The 25,385-nt window shown below is 36.1% G+C and overlaps 1 protein-coding gene across 1 annotated transcript in view; it reads left to right on the forward strand.

The window, feature by feature from the left end:
* The window catches only part of PKHD1 (PKHD1 ciliary IPT domain containing fibrocystin/polyductin), a 443,932-nt gene that overhangs the window by 266,935 nt on the left and 151,612 nt on the right, over window positions 1-25,385 (forward strand). Inside the window, exons 53-55 of the mRNA XM_032864542.1 lie at window positions 5,073-5,210; window positions 21,911-22,024; window positions 24,479-24,566. Coding sequence (XP_032720433.1) covers window positions 5,073-5,210; window positions 21,911-22,024; window positions 24,479-24,566 — 340 coding nt within the window. The remainder of the gene's footprint in view (window positions 1-5,072; window positions 5,211-21,910; window positions 22,025-24,478; window positions 24,567-25,385) is intronic.

Raw genomic sequence — 25,385 nt, forward strand, 5'->3', positions numbered from 1 at the left:
TTGTGTTTAAATGCTAAGTATGGAAGGTACAGGAAAATGACAAGCCCTCAAATAATCCTTGTATGTCCTGCTCTGCCCTTGCATGCCATCACGCTCCCTCAGAAGTTTGACCTATGTCCATAGTTGGTTGTAAGCTGTGTTTCTGACAATAGCATGGTTGTAATGGAAACTGTCTTCACCACCTAAGTTATGGGGCCTGATACAGTGAATACTATACAAGCAGTGGGTTGGCCTACCCTAAATTATGCCTGTTAATGTGACCCCATCATTATTCCCAGGATCTGTGCCCTTTGCCCTTGATCTCATTTCTACAGGATTTAGACAAGTGTCAGACCCTTGGAATGCTATACAATAGTGACCTTGACTCCTTGGCTTCACTGTGAAAAAAAAAATGAGTTTAAATCTAGTGTTGAAATGACATGGAATGCTTTGTATTGAGACTAGTCCTGACACAGAAGAATCTCTAGGCCTCTGTCAGACACATCTGCCTTTTGATTTGGTTCAGGCTTTCTGGTCATAGGGTAGCTAGTGCCTTTATAGAAGACTAAAACCTCTTTGTTGTTGTTGTTGTATTTGATACATGGGGAAATTCAGGTGATTCCTCCTTAGTGTTAACTTTCCAGATATTATTTTTAAAGCTTTGTCCTTATAATTGTCAAAATAAAACTCTTAAAGGGAGAAAGAAAACACTGCTTGGCAAAAGATGCTAAAATAAAGATGGTAGGATGTTTAGCGCTTGATAGATGAACAAGTGGAAAGGGGGTATAATTTGGAACCAAGAGGTGCCACCCCAAGGTTGGTCCTGAGTTCCTTTGGGGGGAAAAAGCAGTCTTTAATTACATCTGGTACTCGTTAATTCTTTTTGGAGTCTCTTCCCAGATCTGTTCCCCCATCAGCCTCCCATCAAGCAACAGAAATTCCAGATGGTTCCCTCCATATGCCTGTGTTCATTCTCTCAAGTAGGATAGATTGGTCACTGACAGAGTAGGATGGAACAGCCTTGGTCAAAGCAAGGCAAGATGGAAAGCAGTGAGCCACAGTTAATTTAGAGGTGGCCTATTATTCATGTTTTTAGGTGGGTTATATAAAAAACTGTTTCGGGGTGATTTTTTTTCTGGAATGTGTTGAGTAATTTCATGGAAGTGAAGCTTCTCAGAGAAAGTGGCATATTGATCCTATTTTTCTACACCTGGAAGAGAGAGACATCCACTATAAGCTGTCATTATATAGTTGAGGGTTGGTCAATTTGCAGCTGATCTGCTATGGAGCCTACATTGGAATGAATTTTTCTGCCTTTGTTACTTATAATGATAGCTGTAGTCTGCTACAGTGATATGAAAATTCCTTTATAGAAATATTTATGGGGCATATGTTTCTTTCATCTTAGCAGAATTTTGTTATTAGGCACATTGATAGACTTTCCGTTTTGAAGTAGTTGGGAGTAAAGATGAGGTCAACCTCTATATAATGAAAAAATATGCAGTTAACCTTGAACAATATGGGAGTTAGGGTGCTGATCCTATACTCTGTGCAGTCAAAAATTTTTATATAACTTTGATCCTCCCAAAATGTAACTACTAATAGCCTATTGTTGACCAGAAGCCTGACCAATTACATCAATAGTCGATTAACACATATTATGTATGTTACATATATTATCTCCTATAATCTTTTAATAAGTAAGCTGGAGAAAAGGAATTGTTTTAAGAAAATCATAAGGAAGATGAGAACATTTGCAGGAAGTTCTGTAATGTATTTACAAAAAAAAAAAAATAAAACCTGTGTATAAGCGGACCCATGCAGTTCAAACCCATATTGCTCAAGGGTCTACTGTATTATCATTTCAAGTATATCAATTATACTTATTTGTTTATCTGTCCTTATCTGATGATAGGATACATGTCTTACTCATGTCCGATTTCCCACCACCCAACAAGATTTGACACATCACAGGGAAGGAAAAGAAAGAAGAAAAATGAATAGACAGGAAATTTCATTCTTTTTTTTTTAAAGGTTTTATTTATTTATTAAACAGAGAGAGAGAGAGAGAGAGAGAATATGAGCACCAGAAGGCAGAGGGAGAGGGAGAAGCAGGCTCCCCACTGAGCAGAGACCCCAATGTGGGGCTTGATCCCAGGACCCTGGGATCATGACCTGAGCTGAAGGCAGACATTTAACCAACTGAGCAACCCAGGTGCCCTAGACAGGAAATTTCCAAGTGAAAGGTGACACTGAAAGCAGTAAGAGCAAAGTTTCTACTCTTGTCTTCATCCTATACTTCCCCTCGAATAGCTATTAGATTTTATGTGTGGAGTGTGTGTGTGTGTGTGTGTGTGTTATTTGGTGTTATTTCTGAGTATCTATAGTTCAAGTTCCTCAGAAAATAAAAGTGAGAATGCAGCTATGGTCTCTGTTCTCATGGAGCTTACAATAGTTAGGCTATATATGATTCGTGTGAAATTTGTTGGTATATCTGGAGTGGATAAAGCAATTAAAAGGAAAAATTTCTTCTAAGAAGGCTATGTGATAAAGACCAAAAGGCAAATTTTAGATTCTATGCTATTGTCATATTTTACTTGGGAAGTTTGTTAAAAAGAAGCCTAATATCATGCTTTTAGGTATGTGAGTACTCTGTGAATGAAGGAAAACATTTTTTGAAGCAACTTAATCATTTTGTTCAATCAAGCTCAGCAGCCAAACATTGGTAGTTTGGGCCATATGTTGGAAGAGATAAAGGCCATTGGTGTAGAACACTAGTTTTTTTTTTTTTTTTTTTTTTTTAAAGGTGCTGACTTGAAATAATTTCTGTCTTGCTTTTGAAATCATATAAAACTCATGAACTCACAATATGTGTGTTAAACCTAGAACATCCTCTTAATATTTAAGTCTTTTGTTTGAATTTTTTAAAGTACCTGAAATGAAATGGAAATATTTATTTTTATCTGTTTAGCCTGTTTGTTCATTTTGTATGAGTTCCTAATGTGTTCTTGAATTTAAGGTGTATAGGGAAGCAAACTCAGCAGATCTGAGCAACATCTATTTAACACAGCTTTATCTTTGATGTCACAGTAGGCATGAGAGATTTTTTAAATGGACGGTTTCTTCCCTTAAGAAAGTTACAGCAGGTGAGAAAAGCATAATTACACTGAGGAACAGCCCAGTGACAGCTACCTCTTTATATAAACTAATTATGGATGTATTTATGATAATATGTTTTAATGTTCTGTTATCATAAGGTAGAGAGATTTCCATGGGGGCAGTGGTGGGCCCAGTGGGGAGTGGACAGGAAATCTCTTACCCGCAGAGCTAGAACTTGGGTTGATTCTGATGGGTGAGTGGGTGGTGTTGATGCTGTTGGACCACAGCCATGCCTGGAGAATTTATGGACCAGGCCTACAGATGTCAACTTTGATTCTGTCTACAATTTATAGACTACAACTCAGTCATGTGGCTTTGTCTATCTACAAAGGAGGCCAGAAAAGATAGTCTAACCATGAACTCAGGAGGAAAAAGGAAATAGTTGGTTTACAACCATAGAGTCTTTGTTGGGGACTAGGAAAGACAGCCTCTGAGACATTAATTTGGAGGGTAGGTCCTTAAGAACAGCGGGGTACATTGTTTCCTGGAATGAGACATGAGATTATGTTAACAAAATTCCTTAAAACCTTTACATGTGTCAGTGATTACAGTACTTGAAATTCAAGCAGGAACTTTTATTTGAGATCTTTAATTTGTGCTGAATTACTACTAAGCCTCAGAAAGTAACACTTAATACTTTGGCATACATGTATTTACTCTTTTAAATGAGAATTTTTATTCATGTATTGCCTTATTGTTACTTTTAGACAAAAATCTATGATTCCTTTCTTCTGAAGTTATATGGAAACTTTATGAAAGGAGTGATGAAGAACAATAGTTTTAAGTTGTCCAATGACGTCTACAAGCATGCCAAACTAATTGAGAACAGTGCCAGTAATGAAAATACTCAGCATTTCTTTTTCTTTCTTTTTTTAAGTTTTTTAAATTTATTTGACAGAGAAAGAGACAGCAAGAGAGGGAACACAAGCAGGGGGAGTGGGAGAGGGAGAAGCAGACTTTCTGCTGAGCAGGGAGCCTGATGCAGGGCTCGATCCTAGGACCCTGGGATCATGACCTGAGTTGAAGGCAGAGGCTTAATGACTGAGCCACCCAGGTACAAGGAAATACCCAGCATTTCTTGAGCACACACTGGACTTTTACTTTGTGTGGTAGAAATGTAAATCAGGAAATGTAAGAGTTGGGAGATTAAGAATGACTCACTAGTACTGTGTAAGCACTTTAGATCTACAAACTCATTTTAGCCTCACAAACACCCTAGGAATGAAGCAGGTATTTTTATTATTCCATGTCACAGATTAGATAACTGAGGTGCAAAGCTGTAAAGGTGTTGGTTCACACAGTTAATAAGTAGCAGAGCTGGGATTCACATCCAAATCATTTGACTTCAGAGGCCAAGGTCATATCTGTGATTCTCTACCTCCCTGAAACTATGGCCAAAGTGAAGGGAAGGGACAAAAGATAGGGAAATTTTAGTGTATTTGCACTAAAGTAGGACTGGGAAGGGGTGGGTGAGGGGGTGGGGGGTGTGTGTGCCTGGGTGGCTCAGTTGGTTAAACATCTCTCTCTTGATTTAAACTCAGGTCATAATCTCAGTATTGTAAAATCGATCCCTACCTTGGGTTCTGTGCTCAGCTGGGAGTTTGCTTGAGGATTCTCTCTCTCTCTCTCTATATATATATATATATACAGGCTTGGGGGTTTAGGCCATAAACACTGCCTTTTGGCCTTAACACTTGGTTTGTCGGGCAATGGAAGAATTTATTAATTGTGTAGTATTTTTTTTCCTCCTGCTCCTTATTAAGACCTAGTCTTTAACAAACTATTTGTTTTTCTAGTTGCTACACCTGTCCTGGCATGAGGCACAGTGTGAGGAGCCCCTGAATCAACTGGGGAACCACAGTGTAAATCACTGGAGGGGAGAATGCGATTCTTGTTTTGGTTATATGTCGGCTCAATTTCTTTTTCTTCTGCAGACAGGACGGTCCTTGTGGATACAAATCTCCCAGTCCTCAGAGGCCTTTATGTGATGGGGACTTTAGAATTCCCTGTGGACAGAAGCAATGTTTTGAGTGTAGCATGCATGGTCATTGCTGGCGGGGAGCTGAAAGTTGGTAAGTACAGGGCACAAGGATTGGGAACTTAAGGGGAATTAACTCTGTGAGAAAGTTCTTGAGAATTGGTGGTATCATCCTGCAGGTTGGTTAACAGAGTGTGGAGAGGGTTAAGGGAAGGGGTTGAGTTTACTGATAAAGCTTTTCCTATACAAGCTTTGGACAACACAGACAGAGGTGAATTTTATGGGTCATTCTTTTGTCCACCCACTGTCATCAGGCCATGTTTCTGGCCCTAGGGTTCCCATGTTGCCTCTCATGGCAGGGCTCCTGGCTTCCTCCAGGCCACAGATCAATTCTGCCTTTGGTCCTTTGTACAAGAATTTACCTATGGCCCACTCTTTCAGAAGGAACAAATTATCAATTGTTGTGCAACAATGGCCTTCGTCTAGTTCCAAAACATTTTAAAAAATTTTAATTCCAGTCTAGCTAACAGTATTATAATAATTTCAGGTGAATGATATAGTGATGTAACAATTCTATACATTAGTCAGTGCTCATCATGATAAGTGCGCTCTTAATCCCCTTCACTTGTTTGACCTCTCTCCCCACCTACCTCTCTTTTGGTGACCACCAGTTTGTTCTCTCTAGGTAAGAATCTGTTTGTTTGTTTGTTTTTGAAAAATGTCTGTTCATGTCTTCTGACCGTTTGTTAATTGGATTATTCATTTGGGGAATATTGAGTGTTTTAGGTTCTTTATATTTTTGGATACTAACCTTTTGTCAGTTATGTCATTTGCAAATATCTCCTCCCATTAGTAGGTTGCCTTTTAGTTCTCTTGACTGTTTCCTTTGATATGCAGAATATTTTTATTTTGATGTCGTTCCAGTAGTTTAGTTTTGCTTTTGTTTCCCCTGCCACAGGAGACATATCTAGAAAAATATTGCTATGTTCAATGTCGAAGAGGGTGCTTCCTATGCTCTCTTTTAGGATTTTTTATGGTGTTAGGTCTCACATTTAGGTCCTTAATCCTTATTGAGTTTGTTTTTGTGTATTGTGTAAGAAAGCAGTCTGGTTTCATTCTTCTGGATGTAGCTGTCCAGTTTTCCCAACACCATTTGTTGAAGAGACTGTCTTTTTCTCATTGCATAATCTTTTCCTGCTTTGTTGAAGATTAATGGACCATATAATCGTGAGTTTATTTCTGGACTCTCTATTTTGTTCCATTGATTGATGTGTCTGTTTTTGTGGCAGTACCATACTTTTTTTTTTTTTTTACTACGGCTTTGTAGTGTATCTTGAAATCTGGGATTGTGATACTTCCAGTTTTGTTCTTTTTCAAGATTGCTTTGACTATTCAGGGTCTTTTGTGGTTCCATACAAGTTTTAAGATTAATTGTTCTAGTTTTGTGAAAAATGTTATTGGTATTTTGATAAGGATTGCATGAAATGTGGAGAGTGCCTTGGGTTACATGGACATTTTAACAATAATTGTTCTCTAAATCCATGAGCATGGGATATCTTTCCATTGCTGTGTGTCATTTGTAATTTCTTTCCTTATCATTTCATAGTTTTCAGAGTATAGGTTTTTTACCTCCTTAAGTTTATTCCTAGGTATTTCATTATTATTTGTGCAATTAAATGGGAATGTTTTCTTAATTTCTCCTTCTGTACTTCATTATTAGTATATAGAAATACAATGGGATTCTGTATATTGATTTTATATCCTGGTATATTACTAATTAATTTATCAGTACTAGTAGTTTTTTGGTGGCATCCTTAGAGTTTTCCATATATAGTATCATGACATCTACAAATAGTAAAAGTTTTACTTCTTCCTTACCAATTTGGGTACCTTTTTAAATTTCTCTTTTTTTCTGATTGCTGTGGCTAGGACTTCCAATACTGTGTTTAATAAAAGTGGTGAGAGTGCACATCACTGTCTTGTTCCTGACCTCAGGGGAAAAGCTGTCAGTTTTTCATCATTGAGTATGATGCTAGCTGTGGATTTTTTCATCTGTGGCTTTATTATGTTGAGGTCTGTTCCCTCTAAACCTACTTTGTTGTTGATAGCTTATATCATGAATGATGTTGTACTTTGACAAATGCTCTTTCTGCATCTATTGAAATGATCATATGATGTTCATTCTTTCTCTTGTTGATGTGATGTATCACACTGATTGATTTGCAAATACTGAACCATCCTTGCATCCCAGGAATAAATCCCAGTGGATCATGATGAATGATTTTTTTTTTTTTTTTTTTTTTTGCTGGATTCAGTTTGCTAATATTTTGTTGAGGATTTTTGCATCACTGTTCATCAGAGATAGTGGCCTATAGTCTCTTTTTCTGTAGTACTTTTATCTGATTTTAGTATCAGGGTAATGTTGACCTCTTAGAATAAAATTGGAAGCTTTCCTTTGTCTTCTATTGTTTTAGAATAGTTGGAGAAGAATAGGTATCTACTCTTTAAATGTTTGGTCTACCTGTGAAGCCATCTAGTCCTGGACTTTAGCTTATTAGGATTTTTTTGGTGACTTTTTCAGTTTCATTGTTGGTAATCGATATGTTCAAATTTTCTATTTCTTCCTCATTCAGTTTTGGGAGGTTATATTTTCTAGGAATTGATCCATTTCTTCTAGTGTGTCCAGTTTTTTGGCACATAGTAGAATTATAGTTTTTCATAATAGTCTCTTACTTTACTTTGTACTTCTATAATGGTTGTTATGTCTCCACTTTAATTTCTGATTTTGTTTATTTGAGTCATTCTCTTTTTTGAAGAGTCACTTAAAGTCTTATCAATTTTGTTGATCTTTTCAGAGAACCAACTCCTGGTTTCATTGATCTGCTTTATTGGTTTTTTTAAGTTTCTATTTTGTTAATTCCTGCTCTAATCTTTATTATATCCTTCCTCCTACTGGTTTTATGTTTTGTTTGTTCATCTTTTTAGTTCCTTTTAGGTGTAAGACTAAGTTGTTTATTTAAGATTTTTCTTGCTTCTTGAGATAGGTCTGTATTGCTATAAACTTCCCTCCTGGAATAGCTTTTGCTGCATCCCAAATATTTTGGACGATTATGCTTTCATTTTCATTTGTTTCCATGTATTTTTGATTTCATTTTCAATTTCTCAGTTGGTCCATTTATTGAGTAATAGAATGTTATTCAACCTTTATGTATTCATGCTTTTTCCAGATTTTTTCTTGTGGCTGATTTCCAGTTTCATAGCAATATGGTTGAAAAAGATGCATAGTATGACTTAACAGTTTTTGAACTTGTTGAAGCTTGATTTGTGACCTAATATGTGATCTCTTCTGGGGAATGTTCCATGTGCACTTGAAAAGAATGTGTATTCTGCAGTTTTAGAAGAGGATATTTTGAATATATCTGTTAGATCCATCTGTGAATTTAAAGTGTCATTCAAACCCACTGTTTCCTTTTTGATTTTCTGTTTGGATGATCTATCCATTGATGTAAAAGGGGTGTAAAATTCTACTATTATTTTACTACTGTTGCTTACTTCTTTTGTATTTGTTAATAAGTTCTCTATGTATTTGGATGCTTCCATGTTGCATGCATAAATATTTACAATTGTTACATCTTCTTGTTGGATTGTTCCCTTTATGATTATGTAGTATCCTTCTTTGTGTCTTGTTATAGACTTTTTTTAAAGTCTGTTTTGCTACCCTGGCTTTCTTTTCATCTCCATTTGCACAGTAAATGTTTTTCTGTCCCTTCACTTTCAACCTGCATGTGTCTTTAGGTCTGAAATGAGTTTCTTATAGGTAGCGTACTTGGGTCTTGCTTTTTTAACCATTCCATCACTCCATGTCTTTTGATTGGACCAGTTATTTCATTTGCATTCATAGTTATTCTTGATAGGTATGTGCTCATTGTCATTTTGCTACTTGCTTTATGGTTGTTTTTGTATTTCTTCTCCGTTCATATAAGTGGATGTTTTAAAGTCCTTGATACATGCTGTCAAATTGCTTTTCAGAAAGATTTTACAAATTTGTACTTCACATATCTCAGAGTTATGAGATCCCTCATACTCTCTAACATCACCTTTAAACACCACTTTGTTCAGTTCCTCTGAGAGTATGAAGCCAGAGGGAAAAAACTTTTCCTGGGTGGACCCTGACTTACTCTGAACAGAGTAAAATGAGTATAATGATGAGCATGGGCTCCAAGTCGAATGGCTTGGGATCAAATCCAGCTTGGTCACCTACTTGATGTTTGACCTTAAGCAAATCACCCTCTGGACACATCCATTTATTCATCAGTAAAGTATATGGCAAAATAGAAACTTCTGGAGGGATGTTAAAACCATTAAATATAACAGTTCTTTTTACGTGCTTGCCATGTAATAGGTATTTGATGAAAGTTTACCTGTCAGGGTGCTTGAAAAAAAATAGATGCCATACCGAATTGGACAATTTGAGGAGATGTTAATGAAGGAAATATTCACAAAAATCCAAATGGCATGGAGACTTCCCTAAGGCTAGTAACAGCAGAACATCCTTACTACCCCTTGCTTTAAAGGAGTGAAAAAAGGAAGTCATTGCTAGAATTAGAGATGGAGGGGTGTGTGTGTGTGTGTGTGTGTGTGAAGGTGATTGCCAGTGCCATGACCTTCTGTGTATCTGGGACTCAGTACAGGGAAAGACTTATGGGAAAAAATACCTTGATCTCACTTTCTTTTCTACCTTATCTCTTTCTTGTTCTATCATCCGGCTAAACCCAAGCTTTGAGTAAGGAAGAACTTGATGTAGTACATGCAGGTCAGCAGCATCCTGGGGAACTGAGCAGAGGAAAGACAGGCAAAGTTTGAAACGGAGGTTTGAAATGAACTTCAACAGAAGTTCTCTACAATCAGCTTCCAGCTACCGTAATACATACCATCCTTTTATTAATATGATGAAACGTTAAACTGACTTCTCTGTCCAACCCTTCATGCTATTGGTCCTGCAAAGTATGTTGTCAACTCTAATTCCTATTCTTTTTATATGTGCTGCCTTTGCATTTCATATCGCTACATTGTACACTTTTGTAAAGATTATTTTGTTTTTCCCTGAGTTTTAGGGGGTCTAAGTGTGATACTTTTTATTTATTTCTTTATTTTATCGTTTTGATCAATTTTTCCACAGTGGGGAAACCCTTTTAGGTTCTGATTTTTTTCCTCCCAGATTAATATCATTTGTTCATTTATTTAATAGTCTATAAAATCCTCATTCAGCTAACTGATATAAATACTTAATAAAATTGAACCTTGTTCTTTTGACTAGAAAATGTATTTTAGGTTGACACCTATTGCTAAGATTAGTCTTTTACTTTTAAGTTGTTTTTTAGGCTTCTGTGTTCACTTATCACTATAATAAAAACTTTTTGCCTGAAAAAAATATATCTTTAAAGGGAAGTGACACAGAAACTTTCCAGTTTTGATTTATACATTTCAAATCTTATTTTAAAATTTGTCCATTCCCAACTTTATTTTTACCTATTAGTAGACAATGGTGTATTATTTTTCTCCCTGCTTTGTCCATGTGTTCCATGGACAAGGTTGATTACTAGGACCCATCTGCCCAATTTTATGTGTATCATGCCTGAAGGAAGACTTTCAACCCTTCTGTCTAATTCTACCACACCCTAAAAGAAATACCAACATGAAATAAATAATAAGACTGGTTAGTAAACAGACTTAATAGCTGTGGACCTTGGCACAGAGCACTGCCAGAGTATGTCTGCTGTCTGATGCCATCCGATCCAAGTCCTAACATTGTAGAATTATATTTCGTGGTGGTTCTGCTTTTAAGTCAACTGGTGCTGGCAAAAGGTACCAACTGACTTTTAGTAGAGTAGAAAGTAGAGTGGAAGGGGAGAATGCTATAGAATTAGAAGGGATGTTTAAGATCAAAGCTTTGCTTAGAGGGTTATAGCTGCATCACAAATGCCAAACTCAATCTCATTCATCATTCAGTGATCGTCACATTAACCTGATAACACACTTGGGATAAGCTTAAAGTATTTCATTTGTGTATCCATTCTTTTCTTCATCATGTGTTCACTCATTGCCTATTGTTTGCCAAGTACTATGGGAGAACTTGGATGTACAGAAATATTAGTCACCAATCCTAGTTTGCAAGAGATGTCTCAGTAAAACAGTGAGGTCAAACAAGTAAAAACATAAATGGAGGATTCCCATCTTCCAACCTGGAGGGAGCATAAAGATAGAGGAAGAGATCTGAAAAGACACATCTTTGTGGAAATACATTATACCCTCAGGAAGTTGTAGGAAAGTCTGAATTGCAGGACTTATGGAATTGTGGTAGCTGGCAAAGCTTCTTGGCTTCATACATTATGTTAAGGAGTTTCGATTTTATCATGAAGGCAGTGAGTGGGTAGTCACTGGATAGTTTTAGGTAGGGAAGTGCCATACTTAAATTTGGTCTTGGAAAGATCACTCCTGGCAGAGTGGGTGGTGTATTGGAAGGGGCACAGTGAACTGTGAGAAGCCATTGTGTTCCAGGAGAACAGAGGAATTGAACTAGGGCACTGGAATTGAAGAGAAGGAATTAATTGCAGAAATACTGAGGGTATAAAGAACCTAATAGCAATTTTGATGTGAGGTGAGAAGGTGTTGTTTAGAATACATCCCACATTTGAGGTTGGGAGATCTGGGTCTATGGTAGTGCCAAGATGAATTACCTTTTTACCACTTGTTAGCTGAGTGACTATAGATAGTTACAAGATCTATCTCTGTCTCAGTTTCCTTACCTCCCAAATGGGAAGAATAATAGTTCTTATTTTATGGAGTTTTATGAGAATTAAATGAATGAGCATTTATTAAAGTGCTTGAATAGTGTCAGGCACATAGAAAGCCCTTCTAGTTGTTTGTTGAATACATAGATGCATATACCTCAAAATTAGATTTCAATGGAATGTGTAGCACCGGCCTTTTAAAAGTGGTAGAGGAAGCTGAGTTCAGGGAGGAGGATAGAAAAGAAACAGCAGTGCAGGTAGAAGGAAAATGAAATGATAAAAAAGTAATATCTTGAAACACAAGAGGGAATTTATAAGAAAGAGAGAGTGATCGTTAACGTAAGATATAGCGGGGAGAGCAAAGAAAGTAGGAAGGGAAACCAGCCCTTTTATTATGGCTTTTTGTTTTGTTTTGTTTTTAATAATGGGTATCTAATATAGTTTTGATATGAAATGTTATTTTGCATGTGGAACAAATTAAAAATTCAGTCCATTATTTGAGGGACAGTAACTTTTTTTTTTAAAGATTTTTTTTATTTATTTGACACAGAGAGAGAGAGATCACAAGTAGGCAGAGAGACAGGCGGAGAGGGCAGGGGAAGCAGGCTTCCCGCTGAGCAGAGAGCCTGATGCAGGGCTCTATCCCAGGACCCTGAGATCACGACTTAAGCCGAAGGCAGGGGCCTAACCCACTGAGCCACCCAGGCACCCCTAGAGACAGTAACTTTTAATGAGTTCAATACTATTTATCTATTAACAACTTCATTTTTTGGCTTTAATATAATCTTAAGTACAATTGAACATATTAAATCTCATGTTTAAAAATGAACAGTTATCCACATTAAGAGTGATGTCATTAAACCTTTATATGTGCTCATGAATAATTTTCTTTTGGATGAGAAAATGTGGCAAATTAGTAAATATTAAAGACAAAATAATTTCTCTGATACGAGGACTATCTGGTTTTATTTATAGATTTGTCCCTGTCTCTGTCCCCTTCCTGCTTCTTTCCCTTTCTTTCTCTTTCATTGAATGCCAGCTCAGTGCCAAAAATTCTTCCTGGGACTTGAGTACTTAGCAGTAAGCAAGACAGATAAGATTCCTGTTTAATGAAATGAAGTAAAGTCCAGGTTGGATCTGCACACCATAGATTAGGTAGTTAATAAGAGCCTTTCTGAAAAGCCACTGTGACCTCAGACCAGAGATACAAGAAAAAGCTAGACTTGCAAAGATTTGGACTGCTGTTTTCCAAACAGAAGGCAGATCTAGTGCAAAAGAGCCAAGGCAGAGCGGGAATGTGCTTTACGCAGTCGTAAAGCAGAATGGCAGCCTAGTTGCTGGAGAACACTGAGAAGTAGACATGAGTGTCATGAAGAAGACTGGATTTAAGCAATATAATTTTGCTTATTACAGTATTAAAGACACAAATGAGCCCAAATTGAGCTGAATGTTGTTACTTTTTCATGATCTCATGAGTATAACTTTAACAAAACAGAAATTAGTTGAAGACTCTCATAAATATGGCAATTCTGGAGATCTGTATTATAATTCTAGTTAAGCAACTTGTTTTATAACTTCTGGAAAATTCTCTAATAGTAGATTTATAACAGTAATATCACAGACTTCAATGATTTTGTGAATCATCTGTCTCATTGCCTGGGTAAGGAAATTGAGCTCCAGAGGGATTACTGATTTGTTTCCAGGACTCCTAGCTGATAAAGACCAGGACCAGGATCAGAGGCTATTTTAGGTACCTTAAATACTCAGACTAGAAGCCAGTGCCAAAGGACTATCTTTACTGTGATTACTTCCTCACTCCATTCACTAGGTTTCACTGTCTTTTTTTCTGGTCCATTCAATAATCCATATTTTTATTATTACATTCATTTTGTTTTTATGAAATTGTATATTTTCATGAATTCCTTCTGTGTATTAGATAATAGGATTCTTCAGACATTTCGTAACCTATGTACCTAGTGCATAGTAGGCTTCTGATACTGTGCTGTGTGACTGATTAGTGTATACATAAATAGATGGATAGATCTGTCTTTCAGCTCAATGTCTTTTTCTTGTGACATATTCAGTATCCCTAGACTTAAATGTCTACATCTGTAAGGAAGGAATTATAATGTTAATTTGGAAATGACTGCAATGGTTTTGCCCCGAATGAAAGGTATAAAATAGTGGTGAGACACGTTGGAAAAGTTGATGATATTTTGCCAATCCAAAGTATTTTCTATTTTTAGTCAGTCTAGGAGAAGAAAACTCACAAAAATGCCCAACTCAAAGCCTGTTTAATAAACATTGGTTTCCTGATTGTTTTAAATTTTTTATTTCTTTGACCTTGAATAGCTATCTGAACTCATCTTTTTCATCAGTGTCTCTTCTTAGAGGAGACATCGTTCTTATGCCTTAAAATGTGGTCTTTGTTATCTTAGATATCAATAATGTTAACATGTTATTCATCCAAATGTTCAACTCAATGGAGAAATTTGCTCGCTTGCATATTTATTTACTTGTTTATTTATAGAGAAAGAGTACCAGAATGGAAAGGGACAGAGAGAAAATTTTAAGCAGGCTTCACGCCCAGTACAGAGCTCAACATGGCGCTCAATTTCATGACCCTGAGACTCTGACCTGAGTGCAAATCTAGAGTCAGATGTTTAACCAACTGAGCTACCCAGGTACCCCAGGAGAGAGTATTTTAATTTCATGGTTCTCAAATTGCAAATGGACACCTCTGTTCTGACAGTTTGTAGGTGGATTTCAGAGAGGGATTACCAGTAATAATTAGTGTCTTTAAAAGTTAATAGAACCCTCCTTGATCCCTAGGTAAGCAAGCACATGCCCTGCACATCAATTTCCCTGAGGACATGGCAGTTCATTGTTTCTTTGGCCTGTCACAACCAGGTCACATGACATGCTGCCTAGTTGCTCAGTAATTATGCTAAGAACAGGGTTTTTATCCTAAAAGTTGTCACATATTGTTTTGCAGAGCTAGTGATGGGTATTTGTCAGCCCTGTCTCACATTTGTAGCCAGGAGCCTAAGGTCATCATTAGCACATGACTTTGATTGTCAGGAAATGAAGTACTAGGTGTATGGAAGTTTCTTTCATTGCTTCCATGATTGGGACTTTCTCAATCCTAAAGAAGAAAAATCCATACACAGTTTATTGCCTTCCAAACTGACAGTTCTGTAAGGCTCATTGGATGATTAAGTAATAAAAAGGAGACAAACCAGAGAAAAGTGTAGATTAAAACATATCCTCTAGCCTAAAGCCACAATACCCAGTAGTTAGACTCATTGGGTAGCCAGAGAGAATCTTATAGTGATGTTTAAAAATAATATATTAAGTTAAAAAAATATATATCCTCTTTCAAGCTTAACTATGGTTAGAAAATCATAAAAAAATGAACACATTTAACGTGTAAATATGGTTACAAGTATACATAGATGTCTGCACAATAGATCATTTATACATTAGCTAATATGAATCATCAGTCAACAAATCAGTTTCTGCTTAGTGGCAGTTCTCTAGTTAAACTATGTGTTAGCTGATGAAATAAAAAAGTGGCACAAAAGGGATGTTCTTTTACATATTGTACTTATTTAACTAAAAGGACAAAAGCATAAAAGCTTTGTTCTTTACAGGTTCAGGAAAACATTAAACTCCATTTCTGTGAGTCTTGAAGCAAACTGACCATCAATGTTTAATACGTATCTCAAAATGAAATTAAGCACCGAAATATCTCTTTATTTTCAGATGGATGTTAGTTCTCTGACAGATAAACATCACTTTATACTTAAATATATATGTATTTTAAAGTAAAACACTAACACAAGAAATGGTTCTTTTGCTTTGTCAGGCTACCAGTTTCTATTAAACAGTAGCCACCTTCCTTTAATATTTTAATATTTTCTAAGTCAGTGTTCCCCAAACTATATTTTGGATTTTTGAACTTCTGTTATAATAATATAAAATGCCTTATAAATTTGTTATTTTTAAATGATTTAAATAGTGAATTATATAATAAAATAACCCTTAAGTATTAATTAATTTATTTATTTATTTATTTTAAGATTTTATTTATTTATTTAACAGAGAGAGATCACAAGTAGACAGAGAGGCAGGCCGAGAGAGAGGGAGAAGCAGGGTCCCTGCTGAGAAAAGAGCCTGATGCGGGGCTTGATCTCAGGACCCTGGGATCAGGACCTGAACCAAAGGCAAAGGCTTAACCCACTGAGCCACCCAGGTGCCCCTATTTAATTATTTTTGCATGGAAAAACCAAATTATTTTATGCAAACAGGTGACTGAATGAATGAGTAACTTGTTTTCTTGTTTAGCAATCTCTTACCAGAGTATTTGAGTTTAAGATAAATTTAATTGTATTTGCTACAGTTCCTTGGGCTGGGCATTCAAATAAGTAACCACCTAATATTTTTAACCATTGAAATGTCTAGTTTCTAGCATTTTAGAAACAGAACATTTCTAGTTGGGGAGTGCTTGCCTTCTTTTTCTTAATTTCTAAGTTTAAATGTTAATTTTAAAATGTGTCATTTCCCCATTGTTACTACTACTATTTTTTACTATTATTACTACTAGGAGCCAGCATTTTTAAAAGCACTTGAAACATTTTCTATTATAGGTAGACACTGGGTCATGTATCATTAACATGCAATACATCTTTAACTCTCAGTACATGTAAGCTATTATCATGCTTATTTTCTAGTTGCAAAAACCAAGGCTTACAGGAGTGAATAAGCCCATGTTTAGAAAATGTTAAGGGTTTTTATACATTTTGCCAGTATGTGAATGAATAAGTTATATATTAACTTTTACTTTAATATTCTATCAAACTTTGATAAAATGACAGGCCTCAATGATAAAAATTTATCAGCCTGAATAAAATCAATCTCACAGGAGTTAGAGATTCTCATTTGATTATGCCTACTAGTTACTCTTATAACCATTCATTATCTCCTTGGACCGAAAATCCCTCTCTCCTGTGTTTTGTTTTTGTTTTAATTTTTAATTTTTTGTTTTTTTCACCCAGGTTTGATTTTCTTGGGGAGGAGTGTTTTTGGGATAGGTGGGTCAAATTGACACTAGGAACTAAAAGCTAATTCATAATAAAATCTACTTCACAATTTAATTGGTTTAGCACAATTTGTCAGCTTGGGTTTGATAGTAAGAATGTTCTAGAGGCTCTTCTCTGAAGAAAACAGCTATAGCAAGACATGAGAAAAATAGTTGTGCTCCAGTTAGAAGCTCAACTTCCAAAGTCATCACCATATAACCTACTTCAGAGGAGAAAAGAAAATGTGCAGAATTGATTTTGGGTGGTAATTTCTTAACCTATCTTTCATGTGCAATCACAGTATTTTATGGAATTTCATTTACTTGGATAGAAATACAAATAATTTAGAAACAGCTTGTTGCTTTGGATTCAATGAAAAGGACCTGAAAAAGATATGTCTAAAATTTTAGTCAGTATACATTAAATACATGCAGTATTTTTGCATATCAGTTGTATCTCAATAAAGCTGTAAAAATAATAATGTAATGGAGAAGCAGTAAAACAAATATAATTTGGTCAGTTTCTATTCTCTTGATCAACAAATACTTATTGATGAGTGTGCTTGAGACATAATAATAAATAAAGTTTTACTTACTGTGAAATATGATGTGCATATTCAGGAAAGTTTATGAGATAAATACACAGCTAAATTAAACAGAAGTCTGTTCTACTGGGTATGTAGTGGGATCTCATTATTGTTTAATTGGCATTTCTCTCGTTTCTAATGTGATTGAGCACTTTAAAATTTTTTATTGTCTATTAGAGATCCTGTTTTGTTCTCTTGCCCTTTTTTAAATGGTGCATTATCTGTGTTATATTGATGTATTGAAGTCATTTATATATTGTAGAAAATACCTTCTGTTAGTTCTATTATTGCAATGTCTTGGCCCACTCTGTGACTTGTTTCTACACTCTCCTAATGATATCTCTAGGTAATTGGGAAGTCTTTATTTCAATGTAGATCATTTTATAAACCTTTCTCGATAAGAATTGCATATCTTGATTGGACTGTGGTCAGCAAGCACATGTTATATGATTCCAGTTCTTTTAAATTTGTTAAACTTGCTTTACGGTCACCATAGGATCAATATTTGTGACTCTCTTGTGCATGTCTGAAGATGAGACATATTCTTCGTAGGTTCAGTTTTTCATCTCTATTAGGTGAGATTTGCCAATCATATTATTCAAAATTGCTGTATGCTCACTGCTTTTTGTTTATTCGGTGAGTTGTTATGTTTCACTTTCCACTGCTATTGTATCTAGTTTCCTTATGATTCTGTCAATTTTTGCTTTATTTACTCTGCAGCAATGATGCTAGGCACCTAGGTACTTAGGATTATTCCAATGTGGGTGAAATGGGTCTTTTTTTTTTTTTTTTTTTTTTACTCTGGAGTATTTCTCTTTATTTCTAATTGTTTTCTGCAAGCAGGAAGATTGGTAAAAATAACTGGTTCACCATTTCTGTGATAAAGTATAAGTGAATCCTGTTGTCAATATACAGTACTTTCTCTCGATTCACTCACTGTAAAGAGAAGTCCATCGGGGGAAGGCTCTTAGGGCATAGTTTAGAAGTACAGAGACAAGCCATGTTATGCTGTGACATCCCATAGGGGGCCGCTTACCCTAGTCTTAGCTGACAAATGAGGATCCCAAAAGAGGTGGCATCAGAGCTGGCTTTGGGCTTGTTTAGGGACTTAGAGACTCAGCTTTTGAGCATGTCAAGGAAACTATTTCTTTAGGACAAGTGCTTGGGGAAGAATTACTGCAGCAATGGGTGTGGACATTTTTATGCACGAAAGAGGGCATCCAATTCAAAATCATAGAAGGCTGTTAGAAATAAAATACAGTAGAGCCAAGTTTGAGGGATGATTAGGAGTTAGACAGGACAATGGTGGAGATATTGAAGCCTGGGTACTCTCATGTGCAGAGGGGAGAGTGTGGAGGGAATGGTAAGTAATTCAGTGTATGTTGGCTTGGTTACAAGGTGTGGGGAGTCATGTTGAGAGAGTGGGCTTAAGTGGAAACTAAGTTTATACTTGATTCCATCAAAGAGCTTTAGTTAATAAAATAATGTAATGTTCTTTTCCCTTTTTCTTACCTTTGAAGTTCATGGAATCCATTTGTACTGTATTCCTCAAATCATTATAACCATTATCTTTCATATACCAGAACTTATTTTCTTCCATCTCCCAAGGTGATTTCAGCACCTGGAACAGATTCTGTTTCCCCTCCATTGCCCACCATCACACTAAGTAATGGCAACCTCCCTTCACATCTTTCCTGTTCCCCTATGTCCACATGTCCTAGGTGGTACCTATTAAGTCTAAGCCGAGGCTCAGCACTTGTTAGCTGTGTAATTTCTGACAAGTTGCCTAACCTCTCTGTCTCAGTTCCCTCATGGGAACCTCAGCAATAATCCATCAGAGGGTTGGAAGAACTCAATGAGATGAGTTCACGTATACCAAAACGCCCAGCATGTCTGCAGTGCAGCAGCAACCATTTCCCTCCACGACCAGTATCTAAATTCATCTGGGTTGGAAAATGCCTTTTGCTAGAGTTTAGAGCAGCTTGAAGTAGCTGGAAAAAGGAAACCCAGAGAGGAATTGCCTTATCTTGAGAGCTTTCTCTCAGAAGTGGCCACTGTCATTTAGGGATAAAGCCCAAGCTGGTAAGAACCCTCATCTCTTTTTGATTGCAGATTTGAGACTAAAAGAGGAGCCTGATCTTTAAGGCTTCCCATTCACCAGCTCTTACAGATTTAGGAGGTGATGCATTTTAATGTGAAAATAGCACATTTTTTCCCCCCTCTTAGGTCATTCTGATCTTCTTTCTACTCAGTCCCTATCCTCTACCGTTCCCTTCCCCCACATCACCATAAAAAAAAAAAAATTCAAACTCTGGTCATTTCAGATACCAAAATATCACGCCAGAGACTAATTTAGCTCAGACTTTCTGCAAAGGCTCACATGTGCTGCAGTTTGGGGTTGCATAATTGATTTAATCTCAGATTTTAGAGGAATGCCGAACTCTCTTTGTGGGACTCTGCATACATTTCTCTAGGGCAAAAACTGTCCTACTTTTTTCTCTCTGGTATCTGTTTAGTGCTAGGCCATTCCCCCCCCAAGAATCTAAACTACCCTCCGTGAAATAAATGAAATCACAGTTGGAAAACGGCTTACTGGACAGACTTAAAGCTGCCAGATAAGAGCTACTCCACACACATTTTTCTTAACATTCTCCTCCTCCCCTGCTTTCCTTCTTTCTGCTCTAACACATCTTTGTTTGGGACAAGAGCATACATTAATCATTCAGCTGAGGATTGGCATTGCCCACGTGGAGTAGCAGCGGACTTCAGCAGTCCGTTGGGAATATACAGGCTGTGGGGCTGATCCTTGCCCCCTGACCTGCTGTATGGCTCAAGGCAGATTTCCTTACCTCTATGAGGCTTACATTCAACATGGCCTTGTGGACTAATGGCTATGAAGGCTAGACTGTAAAGATGTAGCAAGCTGCAAACTCACAACACACATGGGAACCTTTTGGTTGCATGCATGCATGCATGCATGTGTGTGTGTGTATGTATGTGTATAAACATAAACATATATACATATCATATATATATATATATATATATATATATATGAATGCCAGCCAAGGAGAATGATTTTAGCCCCCTGAAAGACCACTTAACCAAAATGACAACCAGGCAATTTTCAGTTTGCCCATGATTCTGTGCTGTATTTGGCAACCACAGCTTTGGTTATGTTTTCAAGAATTTCTAAACTGGAAAATTATTGTTTGCTAACAGATGTTATTTTTCAACCTGTTTGAGCCAGTGTATAATTTGGGAACTATCTTTGCACTAGTTACTTCTTGAAAAATGAAGTTTTTGTAATACTTTCTGTATCTTAAGATGTTTGTTCTGCAGAAAATAACCCCTTTGTTAGGTTGATACGTACACTTCACAGCAGAATTCCCCAAACAATTTGCATGCTGTAAAAGTCACCAAACTCCTCTGTTTGCATCAGTGGAATGAAGTCAGAAGTCAAAAGTAATGCTGACCTTCATAGCCTGAATGGATTGTCTCCTTATGCTGCTAAAATAATTTAGGCTTAGAAAAGAACCTAGTACTTATTTAATGAATCGCTTGGCATAAATTGTTCAAATTCACCATTGTTCAAATTCAGACTCTTCCATACTAGCTGGAGAAATTTGGACAAGTCCATTAACCTCTAAGCTTTGTTATGTATGGATATTTAAAACTGAGATAAGAATCAGGCTTATGTCTCAGGTGTGCTGTGAGGATTAAATGCAAAAATACATGTAAAGCAATTTGGAGATCCAGCCACAGATGGTGTGTCAGCCAGGTTTTGCTGTAATAGTGTGTATCAAATACCTCCCAAATCTCAGTGGCTTACAACCACAAATATTTACGCTAGCATCAGTTCCAGCTTACATGTTTTATTTAGGTGTGCTACCTACGTCTCTTCATTTAGGCAGTCGGTATTATTTAAGAACTTCTCCTTTCATGACAGGGAACATAATTGCAAATGACTTGGTGAAAACTGTCAAAGTGTTTGAAAGCATCAACTCAGAACTTGTATTACTATCACTTCTACTCAAATTTCATTGGCCAAAACAAGTCACATGACCAGGCTAAATTTTAGTAAGTCGGGAATGTATACCCTCCCCTAATGGAGAAAGAACAGTGAATATTTGCTGAGCAATAATCCAGTCTACCTCTGAGAAGTTTACTGTATCCCATTTTCTTCCCGTCCCTTATTTCATCTATGTGACCATTGGCTCTTGTCCATATAGCCTAAATGATAGTACCTACTTTGCATTCTCTAAATTACATCACAATTTCCTCCTCTCTCATAATTTCAAATTAATGTAAACAATATACTTTTCTTTATAAACAGGTACTTTGGAAAATCCCTTAGAAAAAGAACAAAAGCTTCTGATTCTCCTTAGAGCATCAGAGGGAGTTTCCTGTGACCGTTTCAATGGAATTCATATTGATCCAGGAACAATTGGTAAGAGTATAATATAGTTTTTTATTAAAAATGAAATGAAATATGTGTTTCTGATATCGAAGTATCATCCATAGAACATCTACTAAATTCCAGACACTCTTCTAGATAATTTATATTTATTATTTCACTTAACAAGTCTCCTGTAACAGTGTCCATTTCATAGTTGTCAAAAATAAGACTCAGGGATGACGAACAATATGCAGAAGGCCACACTGTTTCATAGTGTCAGAGCTTAGATTTATATCCAGATTGGTCAGATGCCAAATCCTGGACTAAGGTTCTGTTATCAACTGTAAATGCTAGGTGGTTTGTAAGATATTTTTTAATTGATAGATCTATAGATTACAAATAAACATTTACTGTTGAGAGTTTCCTCACTACTGTCACAGCACCAAATCTTCTTTTAAAATTAACCTATGCAGGAGCACAGAATCTGGGACCAGCCTTGCACAACCAGGATGTGAGAGCCTCACTAACTCCATTTTAAGGGATAGGGATAAGAGGCTGTTTATTCTAGCATTTTCTCACTTTCTCTCTATGTAATTACTAATTTTCTAAGATCTCAGCAACCCAGTAAAATAGAAGCAATCATATTGGGATAGTGTGAAGGTTGATAACATAGTTTCATAATGTATACCCATTACCAGATAATACTGTAGTTTGACAAGGCTTTATTGTTTCCAGAGGATTTTTCATCCTTGCTTTTTTCTTTCTAAGAATATGAGGTTCAAGAATATTTTTACTTTTTTCAAGTTGACAAACTAAATAGATAACAGGAACATTCCATTTATTTTCACTTGTGGTATCCACATTGTTTTATGCAGCACAATGTTGGATTAAACTTTATTTTAAGAGTATGCAAGGGTGCCTGTCTTAATGCTCTACTCCAACTGGCCAAGCCAGTGTTTTTAAAATTTTCTCTGATATTAAATTGAATAAAGAATGATATATTTATTTCACTGCATGCTTAAAATTTTGTGACATTGTAAGTAAATGACAGATCTTAACTTCTTTATTATTATCTGGAAACAACTGAACGGTATAATTTTACAGGAGGTCTTTGATGATTGGAAATGATCAAGAAATCTACTTGTCTGGTCAATTGAATTTCCTGCATAACCCAAATTTAAGGAAACTAACTGGTTTTTGCTAAAATATTTGTTGTTGGAAATTTCTTTAAATTATCTCACATCCCTCCCCTTCCTAGTTTATTTAGCCAGTAGTAAAGAAGATGAAATTCTTCTAAGATGATGATGATGATATCATATGAAACTTATATATATATATGTATATAGTCATATCTATATGACTATTATTATGAAAGATTGATTATTCCAGTACATGTCCGGAAAGTGAGAATATTTCTTACATTTCCACTGATCCAAATTTAAGTTCTATGACTTTTTTCTGAATTAAAATATGGAAAAAATATAGGTAGTAACATAAACAGTTGGTTAGATTCTTATTGATTGAGAATTTTTTGTTGTTGTTCACATTGGATTAAAACCCAAGGCATAGTATTTGTACCTTATGGGTGGTGTTCGGTTCTTCTATTCACATGTTTTCTGCTAAAAATTGCAAAGGCTTTAGATTTCAAGATTAGTGATATGCAAAACATGGTATGTGCCAATCCAGGGGTATGCAGACAATACATCTGGGTTCAGGAAGAAAATATTACAACCATATTCAAACGTTTGTGAACGTATTCATATGTATGTATGTTTTTCTAAAAATAAATGGATACACATGCATTGGGGTGCATGATCATAATTTGGGTTCTTGCTCAAAACATTTTGAGACCACTGGAATATGAGGAATTGTGCTTCATGTGATTTTAGATGGCAATAAAACATGTAAGAGGAAAGACCTGAAGGAATAAAACTGGACTGCATCAAGCATGTCCCTGGTACGACTTTAATTTATGAGTCTGAAATAAATTATATTTGGAAACAAAGGAGCTAGAGATCTCTCCTTTGATATCTGTAATACAAAAAAATATGAGGTCCAACCACTGAAAACAAAGCTAATAGCACCAAATCTCTTTCCTCGGGGAATAAAATTACCCTTGCCTTTTGGAAAATAAAGGCTATAACATAAAATATCAAAACCAGCTAACTTCCAACAGAATTACAAATGGTTTAGAGTCACTTAATGGTAGAATTTAACTAGTTAGTCATTGGAATGGTCTATTTCCCAACTTTTAGATTACTAAATGTGGTGTAGCATTCATTTCTTTATAGCTTTTGAGAGAACGAGAGTAAGTTCCATAACCATGTGACATATATTCAACTTGCTGAAAATAGAGAACTTAAATATTCTTTGATAAGGTGGACAGCTTGATGTATAGTTTCCATATTACAGATATTGCACAATAAGCTCTCTAGTGAGTTTTACTTAGATGGCCTTAATTCCTCTGAAAATTTCTTATCCAACTGATGCTCCTTTTCCTTTCAGGAATATATGGGAAAGTCCAGCTTCATGGGGCTTGTCCTAAGAAATCCTGGACCCGTCTGGCAGCTGACATTGCCTCAGGCAATGAGAGGTAAGAAATGATAGTAAGTTAAGGATGTGTTAGCTTGTTTAGTTTGCTGATGCTTTGGGTTTTGTTATAACATGAAATTAAATTTTAGATTAAGACTCAAAACTCAAGGATGAATAAATGGTAAAATAAGGGATTAGAAAGGATTCAAAAAAACCTCTGTAACATAATAGAAAAAGAACAAAACAAACCACAGGCAGAAGAGTCTATAGTTTATATAAGGAGGAAAGTTTAGATAATACTTGTTCACTGTTATTAATAAATCTTTAAAAATATGAATTCTGTGATATAATAAATGAAATGTAAAGCAATATCATAATCATCTGAGTTGAGATGATAGCTGACAAAGAGGTAGAAATAAAATAGGAGATGAAGCATATGAAGAATCTTATGGAATTTAAAATGCAATAACAGAATTCAATAGTGCACTGGAAGTAGTAAAGAATGAAAATGCCAGTGCCTCAAAATGAACAGGCACCATGAGGAGACAACTGATGGAATCTACCTGAACATGGAAGACAAGATCAGGAGATAAAAATCATATAAGAGAAGGTATTAGAAATAGAAAACAGAAAATGTAATGCATATATAACTAATTGCTCATTTTTATTTTATTTTATTTTATTTTTTTTAAAGATTTTATTTATTTATTTATTTGTCAGAAAGAGAGCACAGAAGCAGGCAGAGAGGCAGGCAGAGGCAGAGAGAGAGGCAGGCTCCCTGCTGAGCAAGGAGCCCGATGTGGGACTTGATCCCACGACCCCAAGATCATGACCTGAACCGAAGGCAGCGGCCTAACCCACTGAGCCACCCAGGCGTTCC

This window comes from Lontra canadensis, unplaced genomic scaffold (genome assembly GCF_010015895.1).
Source record: "Lontra canadensis isolate GAN:19392208 unplaced genomic scaffold, GSC_riverotter_1.0 scaffold27, whole genome shotgun sequence".
Taxonomy (NCBI): Eukaryota; Metazoa; Chordata; class Mammalia; order Carnivora; family Mustelidae; genus Lontra; species Lontra canadensis.